Below are 20,820 nucleotides of genomic sequence, written 5' to 3'. Positions count from 1 at the left end.
TTACAATTATTATTACTGTTTGGGGAGTTTAGCACAGGTGGTATGGTATCTTCAATATTCTTTTAAACTTTTTCTTAATTCCTATCATCACGAGAATGTGATTTTTTAAAAATGTTTTTAAAGAATTCTTTTTAACTATCAGCAATGCTAAAACAAAATTGAAAAACCTTTTTTAGATCCTTTCTGAGAACTCTCAGTAGCTTTTTTCTCTTCTGGTGATGCTCACTGCCTCTCAGTTCTGTATTTTCTGTAAATGTGAATAAACCTTTCACAGCCATCTTCCTCACCCATATCTCCAATCCTTGCACAGTTCTAAGCACCCCCTGTCCATTTGTGGCCATGCATCCTGAAATGCAAGCTGCCACACAAAGCTGCTGTGATTCATCATCATGCTCCATTGCCTCTAAAGCTGCTTTGAAAGGCCTTTCTTGTGGCTGTTGTTAATGTTTTTCTCTTCCTCCATATTTCTACCAGTGGCTAGTGAAGCAAAGCACTTCAAAACAGGCATATGTTCCACATTGCAGTCTAGTGGATAATTCATAGAGAGCTGAATAAAGACATAGCAGGAAACTGCTTGTTACCAATTCTACACCTGCTCCAGGTTCTGCTCTTGGCAACTTTTTTCCTGTGCCAGTTTTTTTTTTTTGCTTTTCCTTGCTGATACTTGAATGTCTGAAGTTATGGTTTTCTCCTTACCATAAATAAAATCCATTCTTACTTCCATTTCAAACACCTTGAGGTATTCAACACCATTTTTGTTAGAGGAAGAGGTCTCTGATTTAATATGCAGAAAAACCTTTATATGACTTTGAGCAGCTGGGGAGTGCTTTCCCAGAATTTCCTGTTCATAACTGCTTGCAGAACAGCACCAGATTTCTGGGTCAATATTCTGATTATATCCATTTTCAGCAAGAAATAACAGCTAGAATGAGCTTCTTTGTTCAAAGAGAAAATTTAGGAAGGCAAAAAATATGTCAGTGACTTTGTGAGGTGTAGCAGGTGGGTGCATTTTCTAGCAGAGGTTAAGTGGGATGTGAAGGCTTAATTGAAGGCTGCTTTTTTGAGTTAGAAGAGTCTGTCTTAAAAATGGACATGGGTACAGCATTCTAAGCTGCTGAGTGCTAATCAAGTAGATGCTGCATAGCAAAATTACGGTGATTAGCAGTGGTGTGAGTTCAGTACCCAGAGCCTTCCTGTTGTGGGTGCTGCACAGCTCCTTTCAGCTTCTATCTTTGATTAGATAAAAGCCAGAAAAACCACAGATAACCTGATTTTTCAGAGAAATAGGAACAGATCATTGTGCTGGCTGCAGGACAACCAGTGGGAGCTAACAGCTGTTGAACATTTACCAGCAGAGGTAGGGGGGAAGCTGTGTACAGGTTCAAAGCACAAATAACATAAATGTCTATGACATGTCAGTTTACACATCTTTGGCTTTGTCATGCTTAATACAAGATCAAGTGCTGACAAAGGACAGTGCAGAATGTGCACTGGGAATGGATAAATGTAAGAATGCCTCTTTCACAGGAATGCATTGCACTCACTGTTCACTTCAGGCAGCTGAGTGACAGAACCATCTTATTTGACCAAAAGCACACTATTCTGTCTTTTGTGCTCTAATTTATTCCCATCATGTGCTGTGGAGTCCTGCTTGGAGTGTCTATTTTCAGCATAAAACTGTTTGTCAAATTTCTATTAGGCTTAAGGTGAAAAATTAATGAGCCATTCACTTCAGGTATTTCAAAACTAATAGTGCTGTATTATTAATGCAGCAGAAAGTCAAAGACATGGGTTTTGTCTTTATTTTTGGGGGAACAATTTTAAAATGGTGTTTTAGGCCATAGAAGAAATTATTTTGATGAGTTCTGTCAGTAAGCTTTTTAGACAGTTTTAGTTGTTAACTTTTTGTTTTATCTGATCCTGGCAGAAGGTGCCTTGAATAAACACATGATGAAATACAGTGTTCTGTCCAATCTTCCTTTGAATCTGGAATTTAAACAAAAATTAGCAGAGAGCTGATTAATACAACACAAAACTTCTTAGAGAAATGCAAATAATGCATAATGCTGAGGAAACTGTGGGTGAAGCAATATTTTTGGGCTAGAAGAGTATGACATCAGTCTTCAAAAAAGTCACTGAAACGATGATAAAATTGTACTTTTCCTCAGAACTGAGTGGGGTATTTAATTACTATTAAATTCAGAAGCCCCAGAACATGTTGTCAGTACCAGTAAATGAAGTCTGGAGCACTCTGAAATGCTGTGATGCAGGAGTGTGTCCCAGTCTGAGCAGCGTGGAACCTGGTGCTCAAGATTAATGCAAGCATTGAAGAAGAAAACATACAACATTGTCACTGCAGAAGTAGGAATTCAGCCCTTGATTTCTGTGCCAAAACTTTCTAAAGATTGCCTCTTTTTGTGCTGCTAAAATTAACTTAATAATTGATGACTGTATTTTCCTCCTCACTTTACAATAAGTTCTCTAGGGACTTCCTGAAGTTAATAGTGGTTCTAAGCCTGGCACAGCTGCATTGTTAGACCTGCAGAGAAGAAGGAATTCTGCTTCTTGGAAGAGTTTCATGCCATAAAACTAAATTTCATTACCAGCAAAACGTCAAATTGAAATTATCCTTGAAGCATTTGTTGTTCCCTGAGCGCTCTGTGCTCCGAAGGGTTTGGCATCCAGCAGAGCAAGTGCCAGCAGGAATCCCCAGCTCCTTTATGGAATTGCACTGCACTGTTTCACTGTCACCACAGCACCAGGCCCAGGAGTATTTAAAACCTGCATGATTAGGCTTTAGCTGGCAGCCCTGGAAATCTCCAGGTTTTTAAATGTGCACTGGAGAGATTGGTCTGGAATGGTTCACTTTTGAAATCTGGTCATGATGCACATTGCTTTCCCTCAGCCTCCTTAAGAAGTGGCAATTAATAAATGCCTGGTAGAGGAAAAGAACTCCTTTTTTTTTTTTTTTAAGCATTTTTAATATTAACTCCAATAGTTGTTTTTAGGTTTTTTTCTCTGTTAATAGTTCGTCAATTTTAGTTACTAGAGAATTTTTTTAAAAATTAGGTCTGGAAAAGATGTCAAGAGATCATCTAATGTAGCACCTTCCCTCAGGGAGGGCATCAGCCACATCTGCATCATTCCTGACAGATGTTTGCTTACATTTTTCTCTAAAAAAGATTTCAGTTTAAGAGATTTTATCACGTGCCTAGGCAAATCTTTATGAATTCCTCCTATTAGAATTTTTTTCTTCCAGGTATATCTGCCTATCTACAGATTTTTTTTTTTTTTTACCTTTTTCTCCCATATTCCATCTTGTATTGTGAACTGATTCATTGTTAAATATGGAGGGGGTTTCTCCTGTAAGATGTTCTTGAAAGTGTATCTTTCACAGATTATTCAGGTATGAAGCTCAAGTCGTGAGTAACTGGAGAGAGAAAAGATTTTTCTCATCTGAAACGTTTTGAGCTTCATTGCCCCTGTAATACAGTCTGCAGATTGACAAACACTGGACAGAAAATAATGTCTCAATTGCACGTCTCTGATGGACTTTTTAGGATTCTTTTTGATTGCAGGAACAGACTCTCAAAGCTTGAGCAAACTGATTTTGCTGTCAGTTTACTGAAGTGACAACTTTAAGAGATTTTGAACCCAGACCAACTTTGATGAGACAAAGCTTTTTTTTTTTTTTAATTATATTTTGAACCAACTTTACCTTTCCACCTAGAAATTGGTCTTTCAAACTGAGCACTGATCACCTTGGGTGAGCAACACCTTTTTTTTTTCCATAATGAAATGATACTTTGGTCATTTGATAATGAAATGAAAGCTTTGGTCAATTTGTACATTAGGATTAAAGGTATACTGTAAAAAATTTCAGGAGTTTCTAGACAAAAAAAAAAAAATCAAAAATTGAGGATGTGTCTAGATTTTTTTTTTTTTATCCTGTGGTTCAGTAACAACAGTCCTGGTAGTGGATTTATAGAAATGTATCTGAAAAATGCTGCTGATTGCTGACAGCTCCCTCCCTTTGTGCCTGCACTCACACAGAATTTACAGGATGCTTTGGGGTACTAAAGAACTCGATGGTGACAGGAAATACAGTGTTGGTTTCACAGAGGTCTCAGGGACAAGCCTTGTATTCTGAATCTCTGGCTGAAGGTTTGGACAAGATCCAGCAGGGTCGGGGGGACTGGGAGGCTCCAGTTCTGTCAGTTGGTCTCTCAAAATATCTCATTACCTCATCAGAAACCTTTCCATGATCAAATGTTAGACAGGCACATGTTTGGAAATCACGTTTTTTCAGTTAAGGGGAGATTTTAATATTTGCATTAAGCTGCTGACATTGAGAGGTTTGCACTATGTCTGCTTAAGATGTTTTTAGCTGTAAATGAAGTATTCTGATGCTTTCTGATCCATACCTTTCTCCACTCAATGGGTCTGTTTAGTACCTTCTAATTCCAGACCTCTTTCAACTGCTCAGTTTTTACTTGAATTTGAAACTTATTGCTGATCAGTACTTCTGTTTTTCAATGATTCCTTTTACTACACACCAATTTAATTTTTTGTGTTTAATTCACTTTCTAATATCTGCTTGGACTCTTTTAAGTTTCTTTGTTGTGGAACTATTGCCTAGATCCCGTAATATGTACATACAATTTTGTAGTACATGTTCGTGAAGATGCTGATTTGTTTTTTTTTTTTTTTTTAGTATTATAAGCACAAAACAATGCTGCTTATCTTTATCAGTTGTTTTAAGCTGTGTGGTCGAGATTTATCTAATTTTCTAATTTTCATTTACTAAATTACTCTTCTCTTTCTGTTATTTAAGATGGAAGCTACAGGCAAAATCGACTGAACCTCACCACACTGTTGGTACAACCAATTTCTGCAGTGCTTGCCAGAAAACTCATTTCCCTGACTGAGGACACTGCCCAAAAAGACAAATGTACACCCCTCCAGCTGCCAGCTGCAGGTAATGCTTTTCAAATGCACTTCACCTATGGGATGTTCCTCACAGCCTCCAAATCCGCTTTCCACAACTGTACAAGGTTTAAGAGTTTTAGCTCTGGCTGTGGGTATGTTTTGCTTAGATGCTTTCTAGAATAGGCTATGAACAGTCCAAAAATCTGATAGATGGAAGGTATGGTTTAAAAAAAAAATAGTGGAAGGCATTGAGCACTAATTTTCAATATTGACTTAGAATTTCCTCTGTGTAGATGCCAGCACTGGGAGGGTTTGTCAGTGCTGCAGTATAATAATAATATAATAATGTGATTTTAACATTAAAGCAGCAGTAACTATATTACTCTATGGGGTTTTTTTTTCTGTTTCTGGAATAGTAACAATTAAATTCTAAACGTGCCTCTGTGCTCCTTAATTTGTATATTGTATAGAATAAATTCTGTATTGTTACCTGAACCTTCAGGCATCTTTTCTCCAAGTTTCACCAGGCAAACAAACATCATGCTAAGAACAAAATACCTTGAATAGAGCCAGATGAATGCATTCATAGTATCTCCCTAGAAATAATGCTATTAGCAAAGTCACCCAGATTGTTTCTTAAAAAAACTTATTGCTGATATAGGAAGGGAAAAAATGTAAGCCTACAGTCTTCCAGCAAAGACACTGCACAGTGTTTCACTGAAGGAACATCTTCCAGAGAACATTCTAGATGAGGTGCATGTTTAAACAGTAATTCTTCAGTAAACAGTCTTCAGTTTTGTTTTGTACCTGTCCATCCTTCACCAAAGAAAATGGTATATTTCATTATAATGCCCATTTAAATGAATTGATTTGAAACTGTGGAAAGGAGGAGGCAAATTAATTTAGCCACTGTATCCTGTGCTGCACACAGTGATGATAACAGTAAAAACAAATTTTAAGAGCAACCAATGTACTATCATGTGCTGTATCCCTTGTTTATTGCTTTTGGAAAGTTATTGTGGAATAGGAGTACAGTACAACAAGTCATAAAAAAAGGTTGATTAATTTTATGACTTGTGTTAGCACTTGTAGTTATCCATACTAAAAAGGAAGGCAGAAGACCTCATGCTTCATGGCTTAAGCTGTTGTGGTTAGGCAGGACAATTGTGCTCCATGCGTGGCTGACTAGAGATTTTTAAAATGAACTTTTATTTTTTAAAATTATTGTCCCCACAACAAGTAGAAAAGGGGGAAGGGCCATTTTGAAAGAAATACCATGCAGCTTGTTAGTATGGAAGGAATTTTCAACAGCTGAAGTGCCTGGAGCAAAGCCTGAGTTTGGGCTGGAAAATGACACTCATTTTAGAAAGGTAAAAGGCTGCACAATGTCTGTTTCTAAAAAAGCTTTGTCTGGAGGCTGCAGGACAGAATCACCCTAAAGGGCAGCTTATTCTACTTTTTCTGTGACAGGTGCAGCATGTCTGTTTTATTTTCCTGAGAAGACAGGAATTCTGTGAGAGGAGAATTTCTGGAAAAAAAGAATATTTCCATCCAGCAGTCTAGTGAGAGCCAGTCCATGTTTGGTTTACTTTGGGTGAACAGCTTGGGTCTGATTTCATGTAAAGCTTCTGAACCACAGCAATCCATGGGGGATTTTTTTAAAAGTCTTAATTTATTGAGAAAATAGGGACTATGTGAAGAAGCCTTGTATAATTTTGTAGTGTATTATGTTATATTTTTCCTTGAAGTAATGGTGAAGCTGGTGATGTTCTGGAGCAGAGAGTGTGCTGTTGTTCAGTGGCATCCTTAATGGAAGAGATAAAACACTGGTCTTATGATAAGAAATGCTGTACAACTATTTAATACTAGTAATAGCTAAAGAGATAATGCTGGGGACAGTAATGCATTAGAAGAACTAAGGTTGAATTTGCAGTCTTCCTGTTGATTTGAAGAAGCTTAAGGGAGAGATTTCACTTCTGACGTAGGACTCATCACTTATCTGTCAAAAGAGGTGAATGAGCAATTCAGATGATTGGTTGGCTTAAAATTTGTTAGGATAAAATGATCATCATTCTCTCATCATTATGTTTCAAAAAGCTGAACAGCAGATTCATCAGTAATGATTAAACATTTATATATAGTTTTCTCACATTGCTGCTTCTTTTCCCTTAGCCTTGCAGTTTTCAAGAGACAAAATGTGACAGAGGGAGTGGGAGGATGGAGGCAAACATCCCAACAGATTGAATGCTCAGGACCTACAAAGCAAATAGTGGGAATTGAAGTCAGCTGGTAATTTTGTGTTAGATGAAGTCAGTAATTAGATTTGCTTTTTTGTTTGGTATGGTACATTATTGTTAATCCTCATTAATCTGAAATTCTGTGCTCCCATGCTCGTTTTTCCCAAAGATAGGCAACTAGAAGGAATTTCAGAGTGAACTTCTATAGAGAAACTGTAAACTTTTGAACCTTCTTTATTTTTTTTTTTTTTTTTTACAAAATATTACTAGGATATTTGCTAGAACATTGTGAAGGTTGTTGTAAGACTAAAGCACTCCTATAAACATAAACAAAGAAAGTCCTGCTGTGTACAGTGAACTGCCTTTGTTGGTGTTACGTTTCCCACTATTTGGGAGATTGCAGTAATGTACAAATTACCCTTTTTCAATTAAACTCTTGAGTAATTAATGTAAATCCATCTAACTGCAATTAATTTAAAAAGTGGGTTTTAGCACTAATGACCATATACTTTGGTTTGAATGGAAATCCTGGAAGCCTGGTATTTAAACACATTAATGTTATTGTGTAATTTTTCCCTTTGGTTTTAATTGTCAGTTTTCATACTCAACCTGATGAATGTCTGAGAAGAGAGAAGATCCAGGTGTAGTGATCAGTCTCCAGCTGACTGGGGCATCATCCTGTTCTGTGGCTCACCCTATTCTTCCATTTTTCTCCACATTTATTGGCTGGTCACTCCTGGGGACAAGGACTTGGTGGTCACTTGGAGTGACCTGGTGTGGCTGAGCAATACAGCTTGGTAGGAAGTGTAATGCAAGTGATCTCACTTAAACATCCCATTTCTTCCCACCTCCTAATGCCTTTTCCTGTGCAATACATGTAATTTCTTATGCTTTACCTTCTAAAATTATAAAGCCAAAGCATGAATAGTTTAAGTAACTTGAATGATATCAAACACTGTGTGAATAATAGAGCCAGGTATACAAAGACTCCCAGCATTCTGCTGCAGACAGTAAAATTACTCAGATCAAAATGCTTTTCTGGATAAAATCTTTTGATCTTTTGTAACCTTTTTTTAGTCTACAAAATACAGTCACTGATCAATAGTGAATCATCACAGTGACTGCAGTGCAGAGCTCCATTGCAGGCTGCAAACAAATCTACCTCTGACAAAATGGGTGAGCAGAACTGACTGTTACTGGAAAGGTTTGTAGCACAACACAGTGAATTTTTATGAGACTTTGAACATCTATTTTATATAGTTCCATGTGTCAGATGTTCGTTATACTGAGTTCATAGTCAACTCTGATCACGTGAAATTTGAATCATTAATTATATGAAAGGAATAATTGGAAGAGTCTGTTACTTTCCGTATTACTCGATTCTCATCCAAGACAAATAAAGTTCTGTGCCAAGTGCTGCACTAGTGCAAATCAAGCCTGTCTTCTTTTCAGTCAGAGGAAGGGCATGGAGTGATAAAGGATATATATCTCCTGTTAAACTACAGCCTTGTGATATTAATAGATGTGTTTCTCCTTGGTAGTTTGCTACCTGTCAGAGAAAATAAAGACTACCATATTCAATGAACTCTGGCTGGGACATCTCACACTGTGATAGCAATATGCAAACAATACCATAATTTCTGGGTATTTGGACTATGCTAAACATGAATCCAAGGAAGCAAATAGAGAAAGATGGCAGCAGATCGTATGTTACTCTATCTACCAAATCTGGAGTCATTGTACATATCAGCAGAAATATAATAAAGTTCTGCAGATGTCTCTTACTGGCATTTGAAAGAAGAACAAGTTAAATAGGGAAACTCTCATTAATTCAGACATCCTGTATATGAAAAATTACAGACATTTATACCAATACTCTCAGATTTTCTTTTCATGATCACATTAAGTTCTGTTCCTTTTTTAAACAGAAGTTCATGAGAAGAATTAAGCATGAACAGTGTGAACCTTTTTTTCATAAATCTTCCCTCTACCCCCACCTGAAGCCTTGAGAGTTTTTCTGCTAGAATTGTAAATGATTAAGATATTTTCAGATTTCTGTTCTGTGCCAGTGTTTTCCTGTGTGATGCTTTGCTTTTGATTGCTATAAAGCAGGTAAAGAATGAAAGTAGTGTGAGGTTATGAAATTCAGCTGTGCCATCTGAAGCTTTTTCAGTTCTCTTTGATGTTGACTGTGACACATTTATTCTGTATCACATTAGGCCATCCTAGTTTAGAGCCTCCTTAAAGGACTTTATTCTAGGCCTTTCTTATTTCAAAAACTCTTCATCTGAAGAGTTTTATTTCTGGATTCCTCACTGTAGGTCACAAAAGATGATCAAACAAGGAGGTTATTCATTAAGCTCTTCATACTAAGATTAGGCTTGAAGACTCAAGATCTATGAATATTTGTTCATAATTCAAAAAGGAGAATATGTTTTCAGTAAGCAATATATTTGAGTAATCAAATAGAAATCTATTAGGGAAAAATATTAGGAATATCATATGTAGATGTGTATTGTTTATACACAATAAAAAATGAAGGTTTTTTATTACATCTGTCTAGGACTTCTGACGTGTTCCTGTACAAATAGTTTTATACCTCAACACTAATATACATTGTATAGATTTACTATTGATTTTTGCATATGCAATTTTATAGTGTCACACAATATTCTTCTGAGATTATATACTTTATTAAGTACAAACTACTTTATATCTATTCACTTCTCTATGTATACCATGTTGCATGTAGTGTTTTTTACAAGTCCTACTGTTACATAAATGTGCGTGCTTAAATTTCTTCTTGAAGTTCTGTGTTTGAACTTGAAAACTGACCTAAAGTACATAGTAAATAAGGTTGTACACTCAGATTGACATGATGATCTGTCAAGTGCAGTTTTATGCTGATTACTTCAGCTCAATTAGTGTCCCCTAAGTCACATAAGCATGGATGTTTGATGTTTAAAATCTAGTTCAGTTGTGATTTCAGACAGATTCATGTTTATTCAGATGTTGATTTCAGCAGGTGCTATCTCAAAAACTGCATTACTGCATTACTTGAAGTTATTTAATGTGCTTTATTTCAGCAGTCTACTGAAATAACTTTGGGTTTTATGGTCCAGGAATTATTATACTGAAATCCTTTAATTCAGTTAATACTTGATTTTTCTATACTGCAGTTAAGTGTGCATGTAGAAAAAAGTTTGTCAATGATTAGCAAAAATCTCGACAAATTAGTTCAATATTCAAACCTGAGTCCATGAAGATGCTTTTCAGAATACAATACTCAAATGCTCAGAAATCTGTCTGTTGATAGTTGTTTAGCATGATCAGGGTTCAAGAGTTTAACCAACATGTTTGACAATGAGGCTCAAGCTTATACTCCTCTATGCATGAGCTTGGGAAGAAGTTAAAAGCAGCAAAAAAAAAAAAACCAACAAAAAAACATGCCTAACTCATGTTCTTTTTACATAACTACTGCAAATGGAAGGTTTTGCATCTGAAGTACTAAAATTGTCAGTCAAATGAGAGAAAAAATAGCCATAGATTTCTAAAGATAACCATGTAAATGTGAGAGAAGAAGGTAGTAATTTGGTGTGAGACAATTTTTTTTTTTTTTTTTTGCATAAAGACATGAATCTTGAGTAATGGTAAGGTAAAGTCTTCTCATAGCTTTCCAGAGAATATAGAAAAATATTTTAAAAATGGAGAAAGTTACCAAGATCCTTAAAATAGAGAGGTTTGTTGTCAGAACTGTTTAGAGGGGATTAAATTGTGCTTCTGCTGTATACTCCAAAGAGTACTTTCAGCCTTTTCATCTGGTGTTCTAAGCCTTTAAGCCCAAGCCACTTTAAGCTGACTACTGTGTTACATGACTATTAACTCAAACATCTGATGTTAGAATATGGGTATTGCCAGAAGTTAATTTTCTGTGTCTTTATTGTCAGTTGGAGACTGGATAGCTGATGTTGATTAAGGAAAAACAGTGAAGTCAGTTGTCTTCAAAAGGATTTATCTTCTTTTTGTCTGAGACGGGGCCTAAAGGAACAAACATCTGAAGTGTTGTAGGAAAAGGAAAGGAAATCAGTTTTGACTTTAAAATCTCTTTTTTTAAAGGAGAGTAAATTGGCTCTAGAATGTTTGTAGGTGAGAAACAGCAGCAAGAAGTAACTTGCATAGTTTAGATTAAATTTAAGCTGCTTAATCAACATAGATGGCTTGAGCTGTTTCCACTTGTTTTAAAAGACCCTTTGGGAATCCTTTGGACTATTTTTAAAATGATTTTTTTTTTAAATTCTAAAATCATATCAGTTCATTTATTGAACAAACATGATTCATTTACATGGCATTAATAAATCTTACAGTAACTTACATCAGAAGAGCAAAGTTAATTACATGACAAATCAAAATATTAACGTGCTGTGATTGATTGTTGCAAAGTCATGTGCCAGGGTTTATTTTTAATTAACTTCTTGGCTTGCATTTTCCTTACTGGTTTGTTCAAGCAAAACCAGAATTGTCATAGAGAAGACACATCTGTTGATAACAGATGTTTTGTCTGAGTAAAAAATAGAATAACTATTGTTAATTCATTTTTTAAATGATCACTTGCAGTTAATACCGATGAAGACTAGCAAATTAAAATATCTTGCATTTTATTTTAAGAAAATTTGAAAGCAAATTTACCATGTAAACCAGCAAATGAACCCTGAAGAACAATAATGATGTTTTTGTTTCCCATGTTGCAGTAAACTCCCTACTCGCACATTCAGGAAACAAAGCCTGGGAAGAAACTGTTAGAAATAGATGTGTGGGAGGATAATAGCCTGGGACATAGAGAGCAAAATGATCAGTGGGATATTTTAGTTTTGGTCTGTGGCAGTGTCCTAGTTTGGAGGACAGGTGTCTGCTGAGAAAGGCAGGAGCTTCTCTTTGAAATGGAGAATGTAAAACTCCTCCCTCTAAATTACTATAATATTGAAATTAAGGGGCTCTCAGCCAAAGATATGGAAATTAGGAATAACAGCTCTTTTCTAGGGAAATTAAAATAGAAATACAGCACTACAAAGAAACAAACCCCAAACCCTGACAAAGTCAGAGCACAACATGACACCCGTCAGGCAGGGTGTTGGCAGCAGTCCCATCCCATGGTGGCTGCATCCTCCTGCAGTGACAGATGTGGCTCAGTTGGAGCAGTGCTCCTGTACAAGGTGCAGTTTCCCTCCGGAGCTCCAGTGGTGATGTGGAGAAATCCGGTTTTCCTCTGGAGTCCAGTGGAGAAAGGGGCTCCCTTAGTGTCCCAAAAGCTCTGTTTTTATCTTGGTGAGAAATGTTGGGCCCTTCCCCCTGGCTGGAGCAACTCCCAATGGGATGCAGTAATTTTATCAGTCCCACAGTGGGACTCAATGGCCATGAGCAGAAAATGACTGGCTGGAGGAAGGATGGGTTGTGAAAAGATAAAGAACAATGCCCTGCCTGGTTTCAATGGATGGCCCATTAGCAGAATATCTCCTGCAGAGATAAGGATCACTGCCCCACCCTCAAGAGATGGAGATAGAACAGATACCTTTGATCACACTCTGTATTGTCACTCAAGACAGGCTGTTGGGATATGGACATGGAAGGAATTCTGTCCCAGGCATGTCTTTAAGCCCAGCTCTGCCATGGAGGGGAGAATCCCCTGCAGGTCTGGGCTCAGCCACTGCTGCTTGTCACACAGCTGCTGCTTTCTAAGCTGAAGCAGTTTTAGACATTTTCATTTCTCTCAGATAGAAGTTATGACCTTTCAGATGAGCTGGGTGTTAACACCGTCTCTCACCATGCAAGTGGAACATTTGGAAGTTGTCAGCAGCTGCCCGTGGTTGGTGGGTTGGTTTCCACTGTCACAAACTGCAAGAACTCAGGTGGTCACTATGTCCCACCTTCTTTTAATCAATTTAAACTCTGATATTTGCTCTACTCTGTGCTACAGTCTCAACTGGCATGGCAGCACTGGCAAGTTCCTTACATTTTAGCAGCTTTTGAAATCGTTCTGCCTTTGTATTTGCACCATTTCCTCACCTGATGCCAGCTAAGCCAAAACCCTGGCTTCTGTTGGCATATGTTCCCAAGAGCTGTGGGGAGGTCTGACTGTTCCCATCTGGTGTAACACAGAGGCTTTTCTCCAGAAGAAAATATAATATAAACCAGGCATGAATGTTATTGATAGATTGACCTAGGTGAAGGATTAGGTGAGAAAAACCTATAAATATTAAGACCAATTTTCTTATCACAGAGTTATGTAAATCCTACTCTTATAATTTATTTTTCTATTGTATCCTGGCAGCATTTATGGAGTGAATTCAATGATCTTGTAACTCAAGGAGTAGAGATCTCTTTTGAGATTCCATCTTTGAATCATGCTGCTAAAATGGGACTAAGAAAATAATATTAATACATATTTAATGTTTTAATCTGTGGTTCCTATTCAGGGTTTTTTTTTTAACCTTCTCATTTTATTTTTTTTTTTTTTTTTAAGTGTGTGGAATTTATATCTTTGGCCTGTACATTTCTTGGCAGGGTGAATAAGTTTAACATTTTCTTTTTTTTATTTCATCTTTTCACAGGCAAAAAGAGGATCAGTCTGAACATTCAGTCTGTCACAACTTACAAGACAATTTCTAATGTCATTGGATATCTAAAAGGAGCTGTATTTCCTGGTAAGTATTGGTATTTGTATTGATTACTTGTTTCACAATGGCTGGGAGTCATAGCTGGGATCAGGATCCTGTTTTGCCACATAATTCACTAATAAGAGGAAAGAAAAAGACTTTTTTGTACTCATTTTGTGATTTATGACGACATAATATGAGGGTTAAACAGAGAATGAGCTGAAGGGGATATTGTAGTTACAAAAATCATATTTTTACACAAGCAGCAGGTGTTGCACATGGACCACAGAGAGTATCAGTAGTTTGTACCAAGTAACTGTGTTATGGTTTTAATTTTAATATGGTTTTAACACTTGCTGCAGCATTATTTTGTGTCTCAATCATGCCTTAAGCTAGTTTTATACAATTCTGTGAATAATAATTACTGTTCTCTATGTCTGATGATTGAACAATAGGACTCTAATGACAGTGCAACTGGGACATAAAGCACAACCCCCCTCTGTCCTTTGATGCTGTACATAAATAATGTCATAATCAGGCTATCATAAGATCATTTTGAGATTATTTTGTTACTTAGTGAATTTACCTAAAGCTGAAGGGTTTCTGCAATGTGGATGAATGCTGTTGCTGGTTACTTAAATGGTGTAAACAATTCCTGGTGTGCAGATGATCATCAAAACATCATCATGCTTGCCTTAATACTCTTTTATTAGCTCATGAAGAAAGGATGGAAATTTATTTACAGTCCCTTAGGAGGTAGGCCAGTCATTTCATATTTTAAGTAATGGAATAAAGGAGGTGGAGAAAATTTTATTCCTGTTGGTGAAATAATAACTTCATTTTGTGCATGCAGAACTTTATTCTTCTCACCAGACTTTTTGTTCCTTTAAAGCAACAGAGGAAACAATTAGCACAGTGAATTTAATTTCTATGAAGGATTTAATTTCCTTCATGAATTTGAAGTTACCAGTCTGCTATTATTAATGTTTTGCAAATAGCTGCCATGGAGTTGGAAAGGCAGAAACTGCCATGTTTAGACATTCTGTCTTCTGAATTGTGAAACAGAGGCAAGAAAAATAATAAAAAGTGTGGTTCAATTTCTGTTTAACAAGTCTTCTATCTTCTCTTTACATGAACCTTTCATCTTATTATTACATTTTTAATCAGGAACTACTTTTTGGAGTATTGCCAATATATGCTGAATTTTAGGAAACTAAGGATATATAAATAAGTGAAGTCAGTAGCAGTACCCAGATAGCAACACTTTGTCTCAGGGATGACTGAGCTGTTAGAACTGACTTCTAGTACAGGCACAAGTTCAAAGTCTATTGCACTGTAATATTTTGTACAGAATCAATGTTAGATCTTTGTTTCTTTCTCTACTCTTCCACGACAGTCATTCCTCCTCAACTGCTTTGAATCTTGATATTCTCATGGCATTGATTCTCTGTCATTTTGATGGGGTTTTTTGCTCATTTCATACACAAGAAATATTCACCTTTATATTCACAGAAGTGCAGAAAGAAGGCAAAATTTATCTTTAGTGCTTAATGAAAGACTGCAGAGCATCACCAAGGGTGGAATTTATTTCTTTTTGCTTAAAGAGCGCCTAACACACACATACAGCACATCTCTGTCATGGTGACCTTAGCTGGCATTTGATCTGAGGAGTAAGAACGAGCATCTGAAGTGTAACTGAGATGTTAAAATATTTAGGAGTAGATGAAATGTGATAGTTGGTAGCATTTTAAAACCCAAAAAATGTAACACTGGTTTTATAGCTCTATTGGACATGGTTGAAAATGGGATGTGTAAGAAGAAAAGACAGGATAAAGAGACTCTTTTTAATGATAAATCCCTGTTGTCCAGCCCATCAGTACCCTGAACACTACCCAGTCTTATCACCTTCAAGGGTATCTGATGGGTATTTTTTTCTCTAGTTCTTTTTTTTTTCTTTTTCTGCCATGTGATTCTGAGAAAGGACAGCTGCTGCCTCTGCAAGCATGTCCATCCTTTCTCCTCTGCTTTTCCTGTAGTCATCTGCTTTAGGTTATTGCCTCTATTTGAGGGAGAGATGTGCAAAGATGAAGAATTTCAAAGGGGGCACCAGCTGTTATGTTTTACCCCTGCTTATTCAGCTGGCATCTCCAGCAGGAAGTTGATGCTTCTTCTCCATCAAAATATCCTGCATTGCTTTAACAAGGTCTCTCTCCTCTCACATTGTCTGTTCATGGGCTAAACAGAAATTCTTACACAAGCAAACATTGATCCTGTCTGATCCCCGTGTGTTAGTGGCACTTCCTTTAATGACCTGGCGGCCTGTGAGGCCATTCATTTTGGTTCCTAATTCCTGTCATTAAATGGGTTGATGATCCTATGTTTTTTCACTGTCACTGCAACCTATAATTAAACCTTTCAACGCACAAGTTGCAAAATGATGGGATTTAGATATCATTTTGTTACATTAAATTATTATGTAAGTCTAGATTGACACTTTGCATATCTGTTTTTAGAAAGAAATTCTCATTTCCATACCTACACACCCCCCAAGCAGTTGATTGAAAGTATTGTTTTATAGGTACATAACACATCCTTTCTTTGTAAAGCATTTTTGATTCCTTATTAAACAACATGTTCAAATATTTTGTTGAACAATTCTGGTAAAACTGCAAGTTGATAGAGAATGCTTTTAGAATCAAAGTGTTCCATTAATATTGTTTCCAGGCAGCAGTCACTGAAAAACATACCAAGCAGATATTTTAATTTTTTAAGCAAAATACAAAGTGTGGGCAGCTATCTGTTGCTGCATTGTAATCAATCGACAGTGAGTGAGTTCAATTGGTTAAAGAAAGAAAAAGAAAATTTTTGCACTTTTGGAACCCAAATGACACTCAGGGGTTGTTGTGGGTCTGGCATCACTGTTATTCACTGTTGATAACTGTTCTGTTGCCAATTGATATCCTGAAATAGGGAAAGAACATCTTTAAAATTCTAGATCTGGACCAGAAGGAGGTTTTACAAAATATCAGAGCAAAACCAGTAAACAATCCTTCAAAGAGGGTTGTGAATTCATCTCACACAGAAAGTTAATAGCTCATTCAGAATAACTCTGCTTTGACTTCTTGACAGGCCTCAGTCACACCAGTCAGTCATGTTATTTCATAGCACATCATTGGTTCTGGAGTAAAATAAGGGATTTTTCCCTTGTGAGGTATCATTATTATATATAATGCCTTGAGAGATGAAGATTTAATTTAATTTCTCTGAAAAAAACTGTGATAGGTTGGGGTTTCTTTTTGTTTTTTTCATGAGTAACTATAGGCATGTTCTTTATTTCAGGGTGAAACTTCTTGCTTTTCATTCTATAAAATGCTTTCTTCCAGCATTAACACAGCTGCTAGGTGTGACTTACCATTTCTATATCATTCATTATCTCTATCCCTCTGTCATGTCTCCTCTCTAAACCTGCAGTCCAGGTATTTTAATGTCTCCTTCCATGGAAGGCTAAGTCCTGATCTCTAATCTGCTTGCCAGCTGCTCCACTGCTGTTTCTGCCATGTCTTTTTTGAGATAGGGGGTGGTGAGCACTGAACACAGTCTTCCAGGTGAGGGAGTACCAATGATTTGTGTGTTTTCTTTATGTTCCCATTGTACTGCCACACCTTTTTTTTTTTTTTATTGTTTTGGGTTTTTTGGGATGCTGATGTGTATTGAAGATCATTTCCTGCTTATTATTTTTTGGGTTTTTTTATAACACTCTACTGTGAGCATGATTGTCTAGATGACCTAGTCCTGGCTGTAAAAATGGGCTACATCAGCTCTATAAGGAGAGCAATAAGCAAAGAAGAAAGGCAAGGGTATGGGGATTAATTTAGGAAGCTGTATACATATATTTATTTACTAGTTCATTTTTAAGTATTTCTCACAGTTTTATATATAACTGTTGTATGATTGTCTTGCATGTCACCATATACATTTTCATTGACAGCTTTGTGTTACACTAATGACAATGCACACTACTAATACAGTTCATTTTTAGGTTGTTTGGAATTCTTCTAGTCTGAGTATGCAGGAAAAAAAATGTTTTTTGTTGTTTTTTTTTTTATTCCTCATTTCAGACAGATACGTCATCGTTGGTAGCCATCACAGCAGTTTGAAGGGTTATGGTGGGCAAGGCTGGGCCAGCAGCACTGCTGTCATCACAGCCCTGCTCCAAGCCCTGATGGCAAAGGTGCAGAGGGGCTGGAGACCTGACAGGACCCTGCTCTTCTGCTCCTGGGGAGGAACAGCCCTGGGGAACGTCGGCTCCTACGAGTGGGCTGAGGTAAAACTGCTCTGGGAGCGCTCCCTGCAGTGAGCATTCCTTCTGCTGAAAGCCTGGAAACAATAGGAAATGACCACATGGAAGCTGTGGCTCATTAATGGTCTCTGAGGTCTGTCTGTGTTCATTCATGTTCTGCACAGCAGTTCCAGGGAAAGCATCCACTGAGGCCATTCCTGGGATAATGAGGGGGCAGGATGTGGCCATGGCTCTGGAGGTTGCACATACAGCACCTTTGGGAGCTGATTTCCCTCTCTAATTCAGCACAGCACTGGAAAAGGGCATTGCCAGGGTTTGACAGAGGGAGGAAAACCTCAAAAAACAACATAGGCACACAAAGAGCTTAGAGAGCTTTTTCACTTTCTTGAGGGTTTAATATTTAATAAATTTTCATCAATAGGCTTAGTGTGGGGAGAAGTGAATCAAGAGAGAAAGAAGAGAGCCATGCTATGGTTTGCATTAATTAAATAAACCTTGCAGTGTCTCCATGACTAGTGCAGATTCACTTCTCACACATCTGTGCTAAGGAGTTGCATACAGACAATTCCTTGGGCTTTTACTTTCAACAGAGTGGGAATCAGCTGGTTGAAAGAAATTACCTGAAAAAGTATTGATGATCATACATGGCTAAAGTAAAGAGTAAAGTAAAGACTTCAGCTCATAAATTAAAGGAGTTGTTACTCCTTTAGGCAGAGAGTTTCATGGCTGCTTTTCCAACTGTAATGGTTCAATGAATTAAAACAGTAGATAAAATAAAGAGTTAATTGTTTTTTACCGTGCATAAGAAGCAGACAGCCCTCATTGAAATTTCATACTTCCAACATGATTATTCTTCAGAAACAAGAGGGGGTGAAAAAATCAAATTGGAAAGATCCAGGCTGGAAGCAAAATTTGTTTAGTTCCACTTCAAGTCAGCTTTGCATCAGATGTAATTGCGTTACACCCCTTCTGTTCAATATAAAGAGCCACTTCATGCAAAGAGGAACTCATTACTGAGGAGGCAAAGGGGATCCTTTTAAAAAAGAGATAATAATTGAAACAGTTTGTACATGCTATTTTTATAGTCTAAAAAATAATAAAATGAAAACACTGGGAAAGTTATGCAATTCAAATCTGAATTTGGTCTCTAAATATTTGAGTCTATTTAAGTGTTGATAATGATTGCTTTTGAAGTTTGTCTTCTGTCAGGCATAAGTTTCAAAGGCCATGATGTTGTTTCACAGTGTGTAATGTTTTCATTTTTGGCCTTACAAATGTAGTAATTTTTAATTCCTCCCAGACCTGTTTGCATTTTCTTTAGATGATGTGTGAAATGGAATTATAGCTTCTGCTGTATAGAGAAATAGCACTAAGATATCCTTTGAAGTTCACAAGAGCACATTGTAAGAAGCAGTAGTTAACTAATACTTGGGGAATCACAGAGGATGGAAATATAGGGTGCAGTTTTCCCCTAGAAGCAACCAAAAAACCAAAACCAGCCTTAATTATCATGATGCATAGTAGTAACCATTTTTTTCTGCTTGTGTTGTAGGATCTCAGGAACGTTCTTCAAAGAAATGCTGTGGCCTATGTTAGCCTCCATAATCCAGTCACAGGCAACTCAACTCTACACCCTGTTGCATCCCCTTCTCTTCAGCAGCTGGCAGCAGAGGTTAGAAACAAAATATTTGGGTTTGTGTGTGCTTTATGTTACATGGTTAAACTGCTTAAGATCAGTTGATGCTAAACAGCAATAGGTGGTTATTTTGTTTAAGAATTTTAACCTCACAAATATACATTAACTGTTTTTGTTTTCTTTTTAAATAAGCAGGTTAAATTTTATTTTAAAAAATAATATATTAAGAGGTTGGAAGGGATAACTTGTTTCACCTGTTTGTGAGATGAAGTCTGACCATACTTGCATGCCCTGCAGCTTTTTTACCTTTTGGCAACTTTGAAGTAACATATTTGTTATTCCTCAGCACAAAGAACATATTTCTCATCCCAATCAGGTCTTTCCAGACTGTTTCCCAATTTGCATTTAAACCTGTATATTTACCAGATGTAACATGACACACAGGGAGAGTTACTCCTGCCATAATAAACCCTGTCTAAAGTGAGTATGTCAGGGTCAGTGCTCAGTGATGCCTGTGCAGCTCATCTGGAGCCAGAATATTCCATGGGTGTAAGGGCACACAGGCCTCAAACTAATGACCCTTTTGCTGTTCCTGAGCTTTCTGAATTTGTCAATATTTTACATGAATGGACAATAGTGTAAGGCACATTCTGAATTACAAAACCAGTTTGAAGTGATATTCATAAAATGGAGTTCAATTTCACTTTCATAAATGATGCTCTTTAGAAGTTTTTTTTTCTGTAAGTTTGCCAAATGAATACTTATTCTGATGTTCCTTTGACTTGCCTTTGAAGCATTTGGTAATAAGCACTCCTCAAAGCTGCATCTTGGATTAAATGCAGTTTAAGACTGATCTGGCTTGGCAATTGTTCAACTAAGTTAGTGAAATGATATCAGTAAATTGCTTCTCAGCAATGTCTTAACCACTTCTGTTCAGTGTTTAAGTGGTAATTTCCTCATGGAAAGAATCTGATTTATTCTGTGTAAGTATAATAAAAAATGTGACACAACATCATTTCAGAGAAAAAAAAAGTTGTGGAAAATTAATTATAATGTTATACATGAGAG

At 36.9% G+C, this 20,820-nt stretch overlaps 1 protein-coding gene across 1 annotated transcript in view; it reads left to right on the top strand.

The window, feature by feature from the left end:
- NAALADL2 (N-acetylated alpha-linked acidic dipeptidase like 2) overlaps nucleotides 1-20,820 on the top strand; it is a 309,883-nt gene that overhangs the window by 202,583 nt on the left and 86,480 nt on the right. Inside the window, exons 6-9 of the mRNA XM_033069309.1 lie at nucleotides 4,835-4,978; nucleotides 13,772-13,864; nucleotides 17,935-18,140; nucleotides 19,669-19,788. Coding sequence (XP_032925200.1) covers nucleotides 4,835-4,978; nucleotides 13,772-13,864; nucleotides 17,935-18,140; nucleotides 19,669-19,788 — 563 coding nt within the window. The remainder of the gene's footprint in view (nucleotides 1-4,834; nucleotides 4,979-13,771; nucleotides 13,865-17,934; nucleotides 18,141-19,668; nucleotides 19,789-20,820) is intronic.

The sequence above is a fragment of the Catharus ustulatus genome, chromosome 10 (assembly GCF_009819885.2).
Source record: "Catharus ustulatus isolate bCatUst1 chromosome 10, bCatUst1.pri.v2, whole genome shotgun sequence".
In the NCBI taxonomy this organism is placed as follows: domain Eukaryota; kingdom Metazoa; phylum Chordata; class Aves; order Passeriformes; family Turdidae; genus Catharus; species Catharus ustulatus.
This window is presented reverse-complemented; position numbering and strand designations above follow the sequence as displayed.